Below are 14,884 nucleotides of genomic sequence, written 5' to 3' on the forward strand. Positions count from 1 at the left end.
CAGGCATCCATCTCAACTCTCCTCTCGTGTAACATTTGTATGCGTATTGAGGTGCTGCCTATAGTTGTCTTTGGACAGAGGGTTTTCTGGGATGTGCTTTTCTGTGGCAGGAGGTGTCAGCAGTTTGTTTCAGTCCCATAAAAAGCCAGAGGGCCTGAGAGGAAGCAGCTGTTGAGAAATGAACATTGGTTAGAAGGACAAGCCTACTTGAGTTTAACTTCCCTCAGGCCCTGTTCCATTAACACCGTGATAGATTTATGAGCCTCTTGACATTCATACACTTCGTTTGGTCATTACAGGGAAAATAAAAAAAAAACATTTTTAGAGTCAAATTTTAATGATCTTGTCTTCTCCAACAAAACTTATGTCTTTCGGTAATGATCTTGTTTTCTCGGGAACAAAAACAACTCTTTTAACACAGGCATTTTCCCTGCCAAGATAACACAGTGCATGTTATGCTTTGGCAGCATTAATAATCAAGACCTGGCAACAGATCATTCAGACTGATTTTGAGAGGTGATACAAGAGGGGATTCAATTATGCCGATCACGTTTCATTGCACTTTGTTTTTCGGTCTTTGACGAGCACTTTCCAAACAGGCGCTCTTGTGTGTTGTCTCATTGGAACAAAATTCCTGTGCTTTCTGGGTAACATGACCAGCTTTGGAACAAGATAGCACAGATCGCTGTCACCTTGTTAGCAGCACAAGCATCCCCCACACCACTCACTGGCACAAAGCTTATGTAAGGCATTTGATGTTGGTGTGCTGGAGCTGTGGCTGTGTGTCAGTGGGTTCAGTGTTTTCATGTGTATGTGTAGAGTATGTGTGTTTAATTTTCCATGTAGTCACTGCCCTTAAGTCTGGGACTTACCAACGGGTCTGGACCTGCTCTCCTCATTCCCAATTCAGCCTCATGGGCTGACAGTAATCCCTTGAGTACAGAGGGAGAGGGGTGGGGCTGGTAGGGTGGGGGTGGGGGTGGGGTGGACAAGGTGCATGCAGATAGTAAAAAAATTTGGTATGGCATGCATCCCTTCAGGTAAAGGGAGTGCCAAGAACGGGTCCATGTGTCCGGGAACTCCGGTGTTGGTTTGGCCGCTCACAAAGCCCAGCAGGACTTTCTGCTCTTCCTCAGTCAGTCCACGGTTGTCTAGAGTAAACAGGCATCCAGTGGTTGTCCAGAAATAGTTCACATGCACCTGGCACACTTTTCCACTGATCTGTCTTCTACATTGGACAGTTCACAACCTAGTTTTACGATTTTATCATCTGCTAAAAGAAGTGTTATTTGTTCCCTGTGCATTCTCAGTGAGACAAATCCTCATCAGCAAAGAATTAGATGTGAGATATTTAAGGAGAAGAGTATTTGCATAAAGTGTAGGAGGAAAACCCGATGAAAAGTGGGTTTCATTGTTCCACAATGGTCCTGAACTGCAGCAAATGACGTTGCCATCTAAAGTCACAGTTTTGTTTTTGTAAAGTTACATTTCAGTAAAGATTTTTTCCACTTAAGTAGACTGAAACTGAAACTACTAAGACAAAACTGCATTATCTGGTTGCATTCACGTCCACATAATTATGTATGTGCCAGTATGTCTTTCTTAATATTGCAAAATATTCTTAGAATCAAAACAAACACATGACCTGACAAGTGCAAAACACACTTACACAACACAATTAATTCTCTGCCAAGTGGAAACCTCTCCCAAAGTTTTCCACTCTGATGTGATAATTTAACATGTTTATTTCCAATTTTTTTTTAAATATTTACAAAAAACAAATTTCAAATAGCAAGTGCACTTTAAAAATGTGAAAAGCTGAAAAATGTGTTGGTTTTATTTGTAAAGCAAATCCCAGGAGCTGAATCAGATCTTGAGTCATGAAGAAAATATCACATTTCAGATGAAAGTAAAAACTTTCTCTGAAAATAAAAGACAATAATTTACCCATGTGTGATTTAAAAACAAACAAACAAAAAAACAACAACTCTGAATGACTTCCCTAAAACCAACACCACAAACACATCCTGCGACCATCACCATCTAAAGACGTGGTGTCATCACTCGTATAACCCGCTGATATCACTCTCGGCTTTGACAGACCAGGAGGCTGCAAGGACAATCTGGCATTCAATTATGAACACAAAGATACTGACATTAAAGGCATTGTAAAAATCACATGGGCTGTAAAAACAAACAAAAGAAAGTACGACAGATGGACGGTTCCTGTGAAACGTTGCCTCGTTGGCTGACGAGTCCACCCTTTCAGTCTTCGGGGGTTTCCCCAGGTTGGACTATCCCCTGTGTTGTTTTTTTCTTTCTGTCCTTTGCAATGTTGCTCGTTTCCCAAACACCTGCTGCCTTATCTTCCAGGAAAACCCCAACAACCACAGTTTACCACCTGGGATTAAGCACCTTTTTCTATGACCTCTTTGAAAGCTGATGTGGCAACCAGAAGGCAATCATCTGTGACAAATGAAAGTTTTTCCCATCAAGGTCACTTTGGTCCTCGTGTGCTTTTTTTAAATTTTTTAAATTTTTTTATTTTACAAATCGTGGTAATCCTTCTCCATGTCAAACTGACACACTTTTATATGTATCATTTCTCTACAACTCTGTCCATCCAACAAATAAATAAATTCATTTCAAGACAGATATTTTTTTTGACTACTGCAAGAAGAAAAAAGTATATACATAAGAAATTATTATCTGTAGCATAAAGAAGTCCCAGGTTTGACGTGTGTCCAAATGCTATAATAGCAGAGCTTGAAGGAGAAAAGCTGGAGATCCTGTTGACTTTAAATATTTTGTTCCCCTTGTCCACATGACATCTGTGTCTTTGTCTCTGTCACATGCTCCTCTCTGGTGCCTCAAACACAACTTCTTCCATCCCTGTATGTTTTGAGAGGAGGCAGAGCGCAGTGTGCCATGCTGTATTTTTAGCTACACTTGCAGGACTTCACGATCATGTTGGACAGCTGCTCCACCTGAAAGTAAAAATGCACAGTAAATCATCTCTAAGTGTTGGCTTCCCACAAAAGGTTCTGTAAACATGTCGCCTCAGAATGACTGTTTCACAGCTGCGGTGTAGATACCTTGTGTTGCCTGCCCACGTAGTAGAGGATTGGCAGTGGCTCCAGTGCTTCGGGAACACAGCAGGGCTGGGCAGAGGCTCCTGGGTTGTGATGCTTATACAGAGCCAAAATCTATAAACAACAACATAATGGAAACATCAGAACACTGAGAACTCGAATCGCATCAGTTCATCACCAACAAGTTGTTTGCCAAAGCAGTTGTAATGCAGGATTAAGTTTTAGAGGATTTACAAGAGTGCTTTTGTTAACCACTTAAACACTCTTTCAATATTTCATTGACTCACTATTGTATGTCAAAGTGCTGCATTTTTTTTTTTTTTTAAACATCCACGAAAGTAATGGTTATTATCATTAATAATTAATATGTCGACATATCAACACAACGTTATCATTTCATTTTTCTTATTATTCGATTAATCAGTAAATCTATAATGTCAGGATATTAAGCAAGATGTCCATCCCAATATTCAGAGCCCTTGGTTACGTGTTCTAGTTGTGTTGAAAACTTGGGAGAAATCTGAGTCACTCAAGAGGGTGATTACTTAATAAGCCTTTAATCAGTCATAGCTGTTCAATCATAGTAAAAACTGCTGCCTACGCGTTTCAGCCTCTCAGACACTCATCAGGTCATCAGGTCATCAGATGCCTTTGGGCTGTTCCTTATGTGTGTGTTGGTCAGTGGTCACGTGACCAGTATGGACCAATGAACTGTCACCCAGTACATGGGGAGCAGGTAAAGACACCTGATAGGAAACATAATGTCACGGACTAGAAACCAAATGCAAATATTAATCAAAACTCTCTTCATAGTTTAACATACATTTGGGAGGCTGTGGCTCAGACGGTAGAGTGGGTTGAACACTAATCAGAAGGTTGGTGGTTCAATCCCCAGCTCCTCCTGTCCACATGCCTAAGTGTCCTTGAGCAAGACACTGAACCCTAAGTTGCTCCCGATGGTGAACCATGGTGAATGTGCTCCTGATGGCAGCACCTTGCATGGTGATCTGTCTCATTAGTGTGTGAATGGGAAAACAATGTTAAAGCGCTTTGAGACCGAAAGGTGATAAAGCGCTATACAAGTACAGACCATTTACCATTTAAACATTAAGAGGCAAGAAACATTTAAACTGACCCAGTTTTACAAAGACAGGGAAAAAAAACAAAAAAACAAAGGCACAGTTACAAAAATGGAGACAAGTCAAGTTCTCCATTCAAACCAGGTTATTGTGTGGCTTTTAATGTGTAAATCCAAAATGATTCTCTTTGTAAGAGCCTTTTTAACCGGTCGCCGCCTCTCACTGACTTTTCTACACGCTCGGTACCAGATACCCTCAACGAATTACAGTTTCCGTGGTCAGCCTCTTTGTAATGTAAAGGCATTGGGTACTGTGGATTTCCAGTTCTAATAACATGTTTATGTTCAGCCAGTCTGGCTTTTAGTTTTATTTTGAGGTTCAAAGAGGTTCAAGATGACTTTTTTACAAATTTATCCTGAATGACAAACTTGTAAAAAGATGTTGAGGTTGAAATTGTAATCATTGCTGTAATATGATCAATACCAACTGCTTTACTGACATAAGGCCTAAAGTAGAATATAAAGTCATTTATAAACTGCAGTACATCTTATGTTGTTTACAGATTTGAGTGTCCATGTGGCTGTTTTTCTACATTGAAAGAACAAAATGAAACTGAAAGCCAGACTGGCTGAACATAAACATGCTATTAGAACTGGCAACCCACAATACACAAAGGTTTTACATTACAAAGAGGCTAAACACGGAAACCCACGACAGGTTAAAAAGGCTCTTACAAAGAGAATAATTTTGGATCTACACATTAAAAGCCACGCAATGAATGGAGAACTTGATTTGTCTCCATTTTTGTAACTGTGCCTCTGTATTTTTTCTTTTTTTCTTCTCTTTTTGGAAAGTTGGGTCAGTTTAAATGTTACTTGCCTCTTAATGTTTAAATGTATGTTAACCAGTAAGAGATTGGCACGAAGGTTTTTACTATGATTAAACAGACATGACTTGATTAAAGGCTTTTTAATTCATCACCCTCTTGAGGGACTCAGATTTCTTCAAGTTTTCAACTCAAACTATTTGATCCCCAAACTGAAGAGTACCAGAGAGACAACAATTCACACACCCGAGTCCTCGAGTTGTTTTCCAACAGCAGCAAAATCTGACATTTAAATGTTCAGTATGTACAACATGGGGGGGGGGGGGGGGGGGGGGGCATCGTAAAAATATTCGTGTATAATCACCTGAAACACAGACTATGTTTGTTCTACATAGGGAGTGGGTCCCTTTCCACGGACCAAGCCAAGTTGCGCCGCCATGTTTCTGCCGTCGTCCCGAATGGACAAACCAAACACTGGCTCTAGAGGAGATTCTCTATCTGTACAATCAGCAACATCACTGCTTGATGACACTGAATCCTTCACACGGTTCCTTTAAGAAGCTGAAGCTTGATCGATTATCATTTAAGGACTAAGAATACGGCCAGATGCCCCGCAGACATCCTCCGAATGCGGTTTGAGCAGATCGGATCTCAATGCATCCTCAATTTGCCTAAAGCGCGCTGTCAGCTGTTCTTAGACCTGTCCACTTGTGATCGGATCACCCTGGGTGTTAACACCAGGTGTGAATTGAGCTTAATTCAAAGCCTCTTAACAAGACCTGACTCTCACGCCACACACTTCACTACTTAATGTGATCGACTCTACTGTGTGCACGAAACAAACCGGCGAAGGGGAAAATCGTGTTTGCGGATTGCACAATTTACCTGAGAGTATTTGTTGTCAGCATTCCAGATGTAGGTGCAGGACCCCATGCAGTAGTTAGCATGGTAGCCTGTTGGCTTATGTATCCACTTCCAGCCCAGATCTTTCCTGAAGTCGATGTACAAGCTCCGCACACAGCAGGTCTCCGTTTGGCTGCAGAAGAGGAAACAGGGGAACGTCTTGAGTGTGCGACGACGTGGTGGATGTGGTTACAGCACCGATGCCGTAGAAGGTATACAGAGGACACTCTCACGCCACCCAAACAAACTCCTGAAGATTTACTCTTTTAAAAAAAAAAAAAAAAATTTATTTGTTTACTTTAAAGTCTGTCTGATGTGTTGCAGTCACATTCAAATCAAAATTGAATTGTAAAATCCAAACTGTCCCCTTAAAGCACCGAGCCGGTGATCCACTGGGGCTCAGAAGTCTTTGTCAATGGTTTGAACCCCACGTAGTCCTGTCCACACGCTGAAGTGTCCTGAAGCACAACATTACATTCACCCAAAGACCAGGCCGTGTGCTAGCGAGGCGGTTCCTAGCGTCACTGCGTGGGTGTGTGTAACTGAATGAGAGGCGTATTGTAAAGTACTTCCTTCTAAGGTTGTAACATGCTGTGCAAATGCAGTCCATTTACCAAGCAGCTGATAAAAGGACCTCAGACATGTACAGTGGATAAACAGGACAAGCTGATGTTATTTGTTTCACGTGTCACTACATTTTTGAAGCTGGAAAGTTGCCCAGAACAGCTTTTTTTTTTTTTAATTTTTATTGTTATTGCGATGAAGTACAGGAGGATGTGACGTGTGCAGAATTGCTTACGCTGTGCAGGTGTCCCTGGTATCAGTGGAGCGTTTGCTGCGGGAGGTGAGGTGGCTGCTGATGTTCTGAGGGATGGACATAGTCAGGATGTAGGGTGGTTGCTGAGTCATCTTTAGCAAAAGTTCCGTGTCTCCCCGACTACTTCCGGTCCCGGAGATGGAAAAACTGAAGCCACTGTCGGTACTTGTGTGGCCACATTCACAGAACAGCCGAAGTTGGAAGTTTTGTTCATCCTCTGGTAAGACAGAAATGTATTGACATTGAGGAATTTAAAAACTGGTTGTTTCCTTTTGTATGTGAAGATTAATGTTATTTGGAAATGGACAGAGGTCGTACTGGTACCAGATCAATAAATAAAGCTTGCATATCTCACCGGTCCCTGCGAGCCAGCGTCGCAGGGGTTCACTGACATCAAAGGACAGCCATTTGTCTCTCATGAGATTAGAGATGAAGCGGGAAGCGTGGTAGCGGGCTGCGTTCCCCACCATGTAGTACAGCTCCACTCGCTGCTCAGAAACAATGGTGGGTTTCTTGATGAGCATCCGAAGCTCTGCGCTGGTCAGCAGGCGGTAATCTCCCACGCTGCTCCGTATCTCAGAGATGTTGAAGGACATCGGAATGATTTTGGAGTTCTTGGTGGTGTCCGAGTTATTTTGTTCTGTGTGATTTAAAGACAGGCAATGATTTGTTTTGTAGATTTCATGTAAAACGTGAAAAACAGAGGTCATCTATGAGCTGATCTGTTTGTTAGTGATATATTATGCCTAATATATTTACATTGGTTGTGTCACATTGCTTAGTGTTTATCTGTAAAGAATGGGGACCCCCTTGATGGCGATTGTTATGTTTGGTCTGTTTCTAAGTGATTCCTGATCTGTGTTGTTTCTATTTTCTCTCACTTTTCTCTAGAGTAGCACTGAAAAGTTATGTAATCTATCTTGTGTCCCCGGAGGTCCACTGTGTTTCTGATCATTGCCAGACCACACTGAGTAAATAATCTTCACTGTGACATCTCTTGGTAAAGTAGATGTAATAGAATTTGGCAATGGGTCATTTAGGTACTCTAAGGGAACAATCAGTGGACATGTGTTTCAAAGTTAGTTTATATTCTCTTCTGAACTTTTCCTGCATTAGCTAATTATATTTTCTCTCTTGGTATTATGACTGTGTAATTTACTACGTAAAATAATACCTCGATAGTTATCATTCTGTTTATCATAAACTTAATCAAAAGGTTTTTTTTCACAGTCTACACACTTGAGTGAAATTGAAATTGAGATTGTGTTCATAGTGTTACTCAATAATCATAACTGCAGCCAAACACTCATGTGCACCAGCTGCTGGAGAGCTGACCACAGTGAGAGTTTTGTTCTCTTAAACCATTGCTGCCCATATTTGCAACTTGAATTCCTGAGTCTGCCCATATCATGACAGCAGGAACATTCCCCTACAGAGCCTGATAAAAAGCAGAGCCAAGCTACTGGAGGCTTTAACACCATAAATCTGCCAGTGCTACGTCACAAAAGATTAAGTCAGACAGAGTCGTGCAAAGAGAAGCACGGGGAGGCAGAAGATCGAGAGTGGAAGATAGAGTAAGAGGCGGTAGGAGGGTAAATGCAAAGAAAACAGCAAAGTGAAGAATGCTCTCATATGGATACGACTCACATTTGTTGAGAGGTGGAGGAGTGTGAGTGGGGGTGTGGAGAAATTGGAGATGTGTATCAATGGAGCGCAAGTTCTGGCCCAGGCCCAAAACCTCTACTCTGCCTCAGCCTGTCAAAGCAGAGAACTCTGCTCGCAGGTCCGGGAATTACTCCTTGATAGAAATTTCAACCCAGCCTTGCATACTTGTGCTGCATACTCGGTCCAGGCGGTACCAGGATACTCCATGTCACGGCTGCTTGTGTATCATCTACCAGTATCAACATCTGGGTAGTTGCTGATCTCGTGTTTCAACTCTTTGCAGTGAAACTGAAAAGAGCTGATGTAGGAACGGGAAATGAGATGACATTTTACTGGTCCCACCCAAATGTGTGGTCTTAAGGGCATGAATGGAAACGCAGCGCATCATGACGGTGTGTAGTACGCGGAGAGCAGTGAACCTGCAGAAACCAAGCAGCACAAAGTCCCTCGTCCCCGGATAGTTTGAGAAAAGTGAGATAAATGTGTTCGGGGTTAGAGAAGTGTTTGCGAAACAGGAAATTAAGTCACTTCCCTTAAGAAGCATTTTTGGCTGCAGTACCATAATTACGCCGAAGTTTTATCCTCACTTCTACTTTCTAATTAACACAGCTTGCATTGTCTCTGGAGGCCGGCCAAAAGTCCACAAAAGTTTGAGGCAACAAAGTGCAAAAGTTCTTCTCGGCGATCGGCTCGGATGATGCCTCTCTCTTCCAGGTCGGGGTAAAGATAGCACCCTGGGCTGCGTGCTATGGGTGTGGGGGGGGATTTGTGTGTTGATTCAGGGCCTATCCACAGGTAAGCGGGGACAGCTGTTGTGACAGGTAGGGAGACAGCTCTGTAATTACCAGTGGGAGGAACCAGATTCCAGCAACTGGCTAAATATCTGCCTCCCTTATACTCTGCTCCACCCTCCCACAGCCCGCTCATCGATGTCTTATTTCCTCCTCTCCACCATGTTTGACACATGCTGTGGGACCCCTGCTGTTACTCCTCTCCTCTTGTAACTATAATAATCACTCCAGAACACTGAAGTCATTTCACTCCTGAACAGCGCAAAGTGGCTGATTTCCAAAAGGGAGAAAAAGTTCCCTCTGTAAACGAGCTGAATTACACTTGGACGACATCACGGTGAATTTGTGTGGGCTTCGAGGGAGGGATGTGACTGCTAACTTGGCTGAAGGAATTTAGCCTAATAAACCACACAATTACCATGATGGAGACTAAAACTATTACGTTCTTAACTGCTCTGCACACAAGTATGTATCCCTGGAGGAAGCTGTGCATCGTAAAATTAAAAAACAAAACACTCAAATTTATATTTATATATATATATATATATATATATATATAGATATATATATATATAAAGTTATTTTAATAGTTAAAACACAATCCTCCATCTGTTACACCTTATGGAAAAACAGAAGCTAGAATGTCTCCCTCCCTCTTGTGTGTCATTATCAATTATTGCAAAACAGTTCTTGATGAGCCTAAACATGAATTTGGTATTCTCCTTTTTTCCAGTGTGCGGAGGTCGACTTTGTTTCAAGGAGCCGGACTGGGCTAAGTGAGTGGATGGGTAGAAAACAAGCGCTCCCCATGGGCACCGCTCGCACCGGACCTGAGTCACTCACGACCCCAGTGGTCATCAGCCTGCCTTCCTTCCTGCCAAGCTGCCCTGTCACAAAACACGCTGCGAACACACTGATAATAAGCTCAGGAAACTCAGGAGGGAGAGAGAGAGAGAGAGAGAGAGAGAGAGAGAGAGAGGAGTTATTGTGGTCAAATAGACACAGGAATGAAATGCAACGTGCCCTGATGGAGAAAGAGATATGATGGAGAACAAGTGACAGGATAAGCAAGAGAGAATCCAATGCTCAAGTTACAGGAAAACCCCAATCCCTGAGGGACAAAGTGAGCGGGAGGAAAAGAAAAAAAAGAGAAAACGAAGAGGAATGAGACAGGGTGAGGGGGAATGAGTCCATTTCATGTCTTCTCTCATCTAATTTTTCTGTTTTCCATCCTGTTCTTTGATTTTCATCTGAGCAGAACAAAATCGTGCCCTTCATTTTGAAAGTTGCTTTGTTCCCTCTTTGGTCTGCACACCCCTGAGCGCGGTCCATCCACTCTAGTCTTTCTTTTGAAGTGGTGGATTAAAGGGGGATCGTGTGGATGCCTGCATGATATGGGTGAGGAGTATAGGCATGTAGAGAACAATGGAGCATAGAGACAGAACCCCCCCCCAAAAAATACAAAATATGTTTATCATAATAGCTTGGGAGTCATTGCACAATTACAGCCAAAACCCATTTGGCTGAACAAACATGCAGCCTCGCCAAGCAAACAGCACAAATAAAACCGTAAAAAATGCCCTTGGTGTAATGAAAGCAACATCGAGCATCACACCAGCTGCGGCGCAAAGTCCAGCTAACATGTAACGTCTATGATCTCTGAACTCTCCAAGTTGCCTGGAGATGTTGGGTGGAGATCATAAGGGGCACACATGTTGAGGGAATTTATGGACCTGATTGGAACCGACACCAGCCATCGGGCAAATACCGATAAATTGGGGCTGCCGCGGTTAAGTTTTGTCTGTCCCAGTGATCCACTTAAGACTTATTTGGGCTGAAATATAATTACGTAACATTCTGTTAAAGCACTTAACAACACCAACATTTGTCAAACCTTACAAACTTATTTGTCCCTCTGCCATTAGTAACTGTTATTTCAGATCATAAGAAGGAACCAGTTTTCTAAGTCTAAACTATAAGTACAGCTACAGGACATTTCCCTCTGCGCGCGTGTGTGTGTGTGTGTGTGTGTGTGTGTGTGTGTGTGTGTGTGTGTGTGTGTGTGTGTGTGTGTGTGTGTGTGTGTGTGTGTGTGTGTGTGTCTGTAAATGTAGGGGCACAAATCAGTCAATCAATCAATCAGTCCCTCATTCTTGACAATTGAGTTTGGCCTCACCAGGATTCATGACTTCTGTATTGTTGCTCTTGAGTTGTCTCATACTCACTGGTCATGTTGAACTTGTGTAGCACCTTGGCAAAGTACTCCTCCTCCTCCTGTTCTGTGGTGACGTCTGTCTGGACCTCGACCTGCTGCTCCTTCAGCATGTCCTTGGTGCTGTTGTAGAGCGACAGCAGGTTGCTGGGGATGTCTTCATCGTCTGAGGTCTGATCCGGCTCGGGCGCTTTTGGCAAACGCAGCTTGCTGAGGATCTGGCTCCTGATGGCCTCGATGCGCTTTTTCTTCACCATCTCCAGGTCCACAGTCTTACATGTAGACATGCTACTCACGCTGCCCACCGTGTACACGACCATCAGCATCAAGAACCCCAGTTTCATGGCGACTACTCTGACAGTGCAACCACTCAAACACTGCAATTCGTAGAGCAGATCTTCCCTCACCTTTTCTTTCACTGCCTGCCTCTGACCGGAGGATGCTTAGGGAACAGTGAATCACTCCGTGGAGAGGTGTTACTGACGCAAGGTGTTTACACACGGCAGAACAATTACAGCAGTGTGGAGAGTCCTGAAAATTTGTGCCCACAGCCGTCGCCACCTCTGTGAATAGCACCTAACACTCGTGTCTTCTTTGCATAGAAGCAGGTGGGGAGAATCCCAGTGGGCAGACAGACATCCAGTGATGAGCCAGCCTCTGACTCAGCCACGCAGGTAACAACAATGACGTCCCAGACTCTGAAGGGAGTCCACAGCTGAGCTGTCAAATGATAAAAGAGCTCATGCACACAAGACAGTTCCCCAAAACTCAGAAAGCCTCCAGAGCACGTGTCGGTCCAAAATCATCAAAATCTCAACACAACCTGGTTCTGTACTCACAGATCGACTGATATGTTTTCAATTTCTCCACTCGCAATATTAAATGGAGTCCTGTTTTATTCAGAGAAAGTATGTACCACCTCCACGTGTCCACTCACCACACAGTCTCTCATTACTTGTCCCCAGAGGCTAGTTGAATGTGAAAGGAGCTGAAGAACACTGAGTCGCAAGCTTTCTGTCCCGCTTGACCCACAAAAGGTCCCTTCACAGATCATTCAGCACTTCTCTGTATGAATTTAATGTCAGTTATGTCATCTCTAAAGGTCTTCATGAGGAAGAGAAGTTAGCAGTATAATGATCCTGTGCTTAAAGTGGAAAAAGTACAAGTTTGATCAGACGACCTTTGGCTTCCTTTACAGGCCAGATAAAACTCTCAGGGGCTTTGAGTCAGCCCAGCGCTAACCAAATATCCACGCTGAAGCGAAAGGAAGTTTAGTCTGTACTTAAAACCTTTACTTTTACACAGTCATTCAACACAAGTGGCAAACCTCTGCATATCCCTAACGAAAAACACTTGACAAACATGAGTTGCTCTCAGCTCTGACTACCTCTTTTTTTTTTTTCCTCTTTACCAACAACAGCATGTGATCTGTGAACAGCTGCAGTACACCAGCAATTGCTTTCAACGCCTGCGACTCATGCCCACTTCACAGACAGGGCAGCTGTCTCCTTATCCAGTCTCTTCATTCTCCGACCTGATAATATTATTCTGATTAAGATTAAAAACGACACGAGCAGGTCTGCTATCCGACCTGTTAAACTGTCAGTGTCCAGGAAACGCCGTCCTCCTCAAACACATAAGAGTTTTACACACCTTCTCTTCTTTAAATGAGCGCACCATGCAGACAGCAGCAGCAGGAAAGAAAGTCCCTCTCAGCTTGCACTGTTCTGGCAAATTGTGAATGCAGGGCTCGTCTCTGTGCTTCTCTTCCCTCTATCCATCCAACGGTATCACCTCGTTTATGCCCTCCGTAGCTCCTTCACACCTTCTCCACTGACACGACTCCCTCTTCACACCTCTATTTAACCGTGCGTCGCTGCTCGTGCGCTCCCTCTCTCCTCCTGCTTGTCAGAGCTTGCTGGTGACAAAGTGATTTGTGGTGCGCTCAGATAACTTTTCTCTTGCACTCACTCGCTCTCTCTCTCTCTCTCTCTCTCTCTCTTTCTCAAACTCGGTTTTTTCTCTTTTTTTTTCTGGTTCCTGTTGCTCGTCTAATAGAGCGAGGAGCTCTCCGCCCAGGAAATGAGGGTAACGGCCTCAGTGTAAAACATCTGCTGTTCAACAGAGCTCTGCTGCCTGACTTCTGTCCACATCAGGAAACCAAGACTTCAGAGGCACCATCTCTCTCGCTCTGTCTCTCTGTCTGTCTGTCTCTCACACACCCTCCTGTCCTGTCTCTGTCTGCCACCGAGGCAGTGACTGACATGTCAACAAGCCTCGCATGATAAAAGTGTCTCACCGACGCTGCTTGGCTGAGGATGCGTAAAAGTTTGCCAGGCCGGAGAAGGAGCGGGTCTTAAAGTAGAGTTGGTGAATGTGAGGAGATGGGAGAGCCAGCAGGGCAGGGCTGTGTGGGTGCACCGTCCCGGGGTCTGGTTGCTTCTTAGAGGTCGGGTTGTGTATTTTCAAAAGGAAGGCTAGACTAAAACAAAGCAGTGATGGTTTCAATCATTTCGTCTCCGTCTGGAAGGATGATTCAACAGGGAAGTGAAGATAATTAACTGCCATTGTGCAGTTGATGGTCCTGGGAATTTTGTTAAAAGGTTTTTCCCGAATGTATTTCCTATTGGTGTCTATTCTTAGTTATGAAGAATAAGCTGTTCATCAAACACAGGTATTAAAGGGTGACATTTAACACAAGGAAACGCGCAAAAATCCCCTAAAATAAACCCAGCAATAACACCAGCAATAACACACGTCAATGATCACTCAAACAAAGAAACCGTGGGCTATATTTGTATGTCAGCTTCTCTATTCCTCTGATTACCATTAATGATAAGATGATAAAAAAATAAAAAATAAAGATGACTCAAATGTCAGCAACTATTACTGTAACGTGTGTTGGGAGTTTAGATGGGCATGGACTGCCACCTGGTGGGCAAACATGGTACTTTGTTTAAAAAGGAGAATGATTCTCATAATATAATGCACCAACAAGTTTGGGGTCATCAACCTCAACCCCTTATGTTGCTGATACACATGTATAACAGCAGTGCAGAAATCTTTTCCTTGTATTATATTGTGTGACAGATCAAATAATTGCAGCAAAATTAGAAGAAGGAAAAGTTTTACATCCACCCAGAGCTTCATCCTTGATTAACATGCAGAAAATGTTCTTCTTTCACTCTTTCGACTGGATACGTACAGTTTTCTGTGATCGAATCCAGAGCATCAAATGGACCGAGATCACACAGGGTGATGTGAAAACAGAGGAAACCCCAGCTAAACTTTGCTGTAGCAACACCAAAGTGCACGGACCTTTGAACACGACAACCCTCCATGTCTCACTGACTCTGTACAACCAACCTGTCTGACCAATCTGCCATGCGGCATTTCATACCCTTCACCACAGGGCCTCGATGCCAACACCTCAAGGTGTCTGTGTGTCTCCGAGCACAAGAGTGCAACATGGAGTTGTCTGCTTTCTCATCGTTCACCG

General features: G+C 43.4%; 1 protein-coding gene across 1 annotated transcript; it reads right to left on the reverse strand.

The window, feature by feature from the left end:
- Positions 1-1,727: 1,727 nt before the first annotated feature.
- tgfb1a (transforming growth factor, beta 1a) lies at positions 1,728-13,668 on the reverse strand. The gene is made up of 6 exons (XM_069720962.1): positions 11,399-13,668; positions 7,073-7,357; positions 6,700-6,934; positions 5,883-6,033; positions 3,096-3,206; positions 1,728-2,987 (listed from the first exon to the last, which is right to left on the reverse strand). Exons 1-6 carry the CDS (start codon positions 11,727-11,729, stop codon positions 2,940-2,942), a joined length of 1,161 nt encoding a protein of 386 aa, XP_069577063.1. The 5' UTR covers positions 11,730-13,668; the 3' UTR covers positions 1,728-2,939.
- Positions 13,669-14,884: the final 1,216 nt, after the last annotated feature.

This window comes from Brachyistius frenatus, unplaced genomic scaffold (assembly GCF_029030835.1).
Source record: "Brachyistius frenatus isolate BFR_SWC_R1_liver_20210118 unplaced genomic scaffold, ASM2903083v1 Contig_254, whole genome shotgun sequence".
Classification (NCBI taxonomy): Eukaryota; Metazoa; Chordata; class Actinopteri; family Embiotocidae; genus Brachyistius; species Brachyistius frenatus.

Coding starts and splice junctions, on each gene's coding strand:
- tgfb1a (XM_069720962.1), bottom strand. CDS start 11,729: ATGAAACTGGGGTTCTTGATGCTGATGGTCGTGTACACGGTGGGCAGC. Junction 7,358..11,398: donor ACACAAGTTCAACATGACCA/GTGAGTATGAGA, acceptor TAAATCACACAG/AACAAAATAACTCGGACACC. Junction 2,988..3,095: donor ACGTGGGCAGGCAACACAAG/GTATCTACACCG, acceptor TTTTACTTTCAG/GTGGAGCAGCTGTCCAACAT.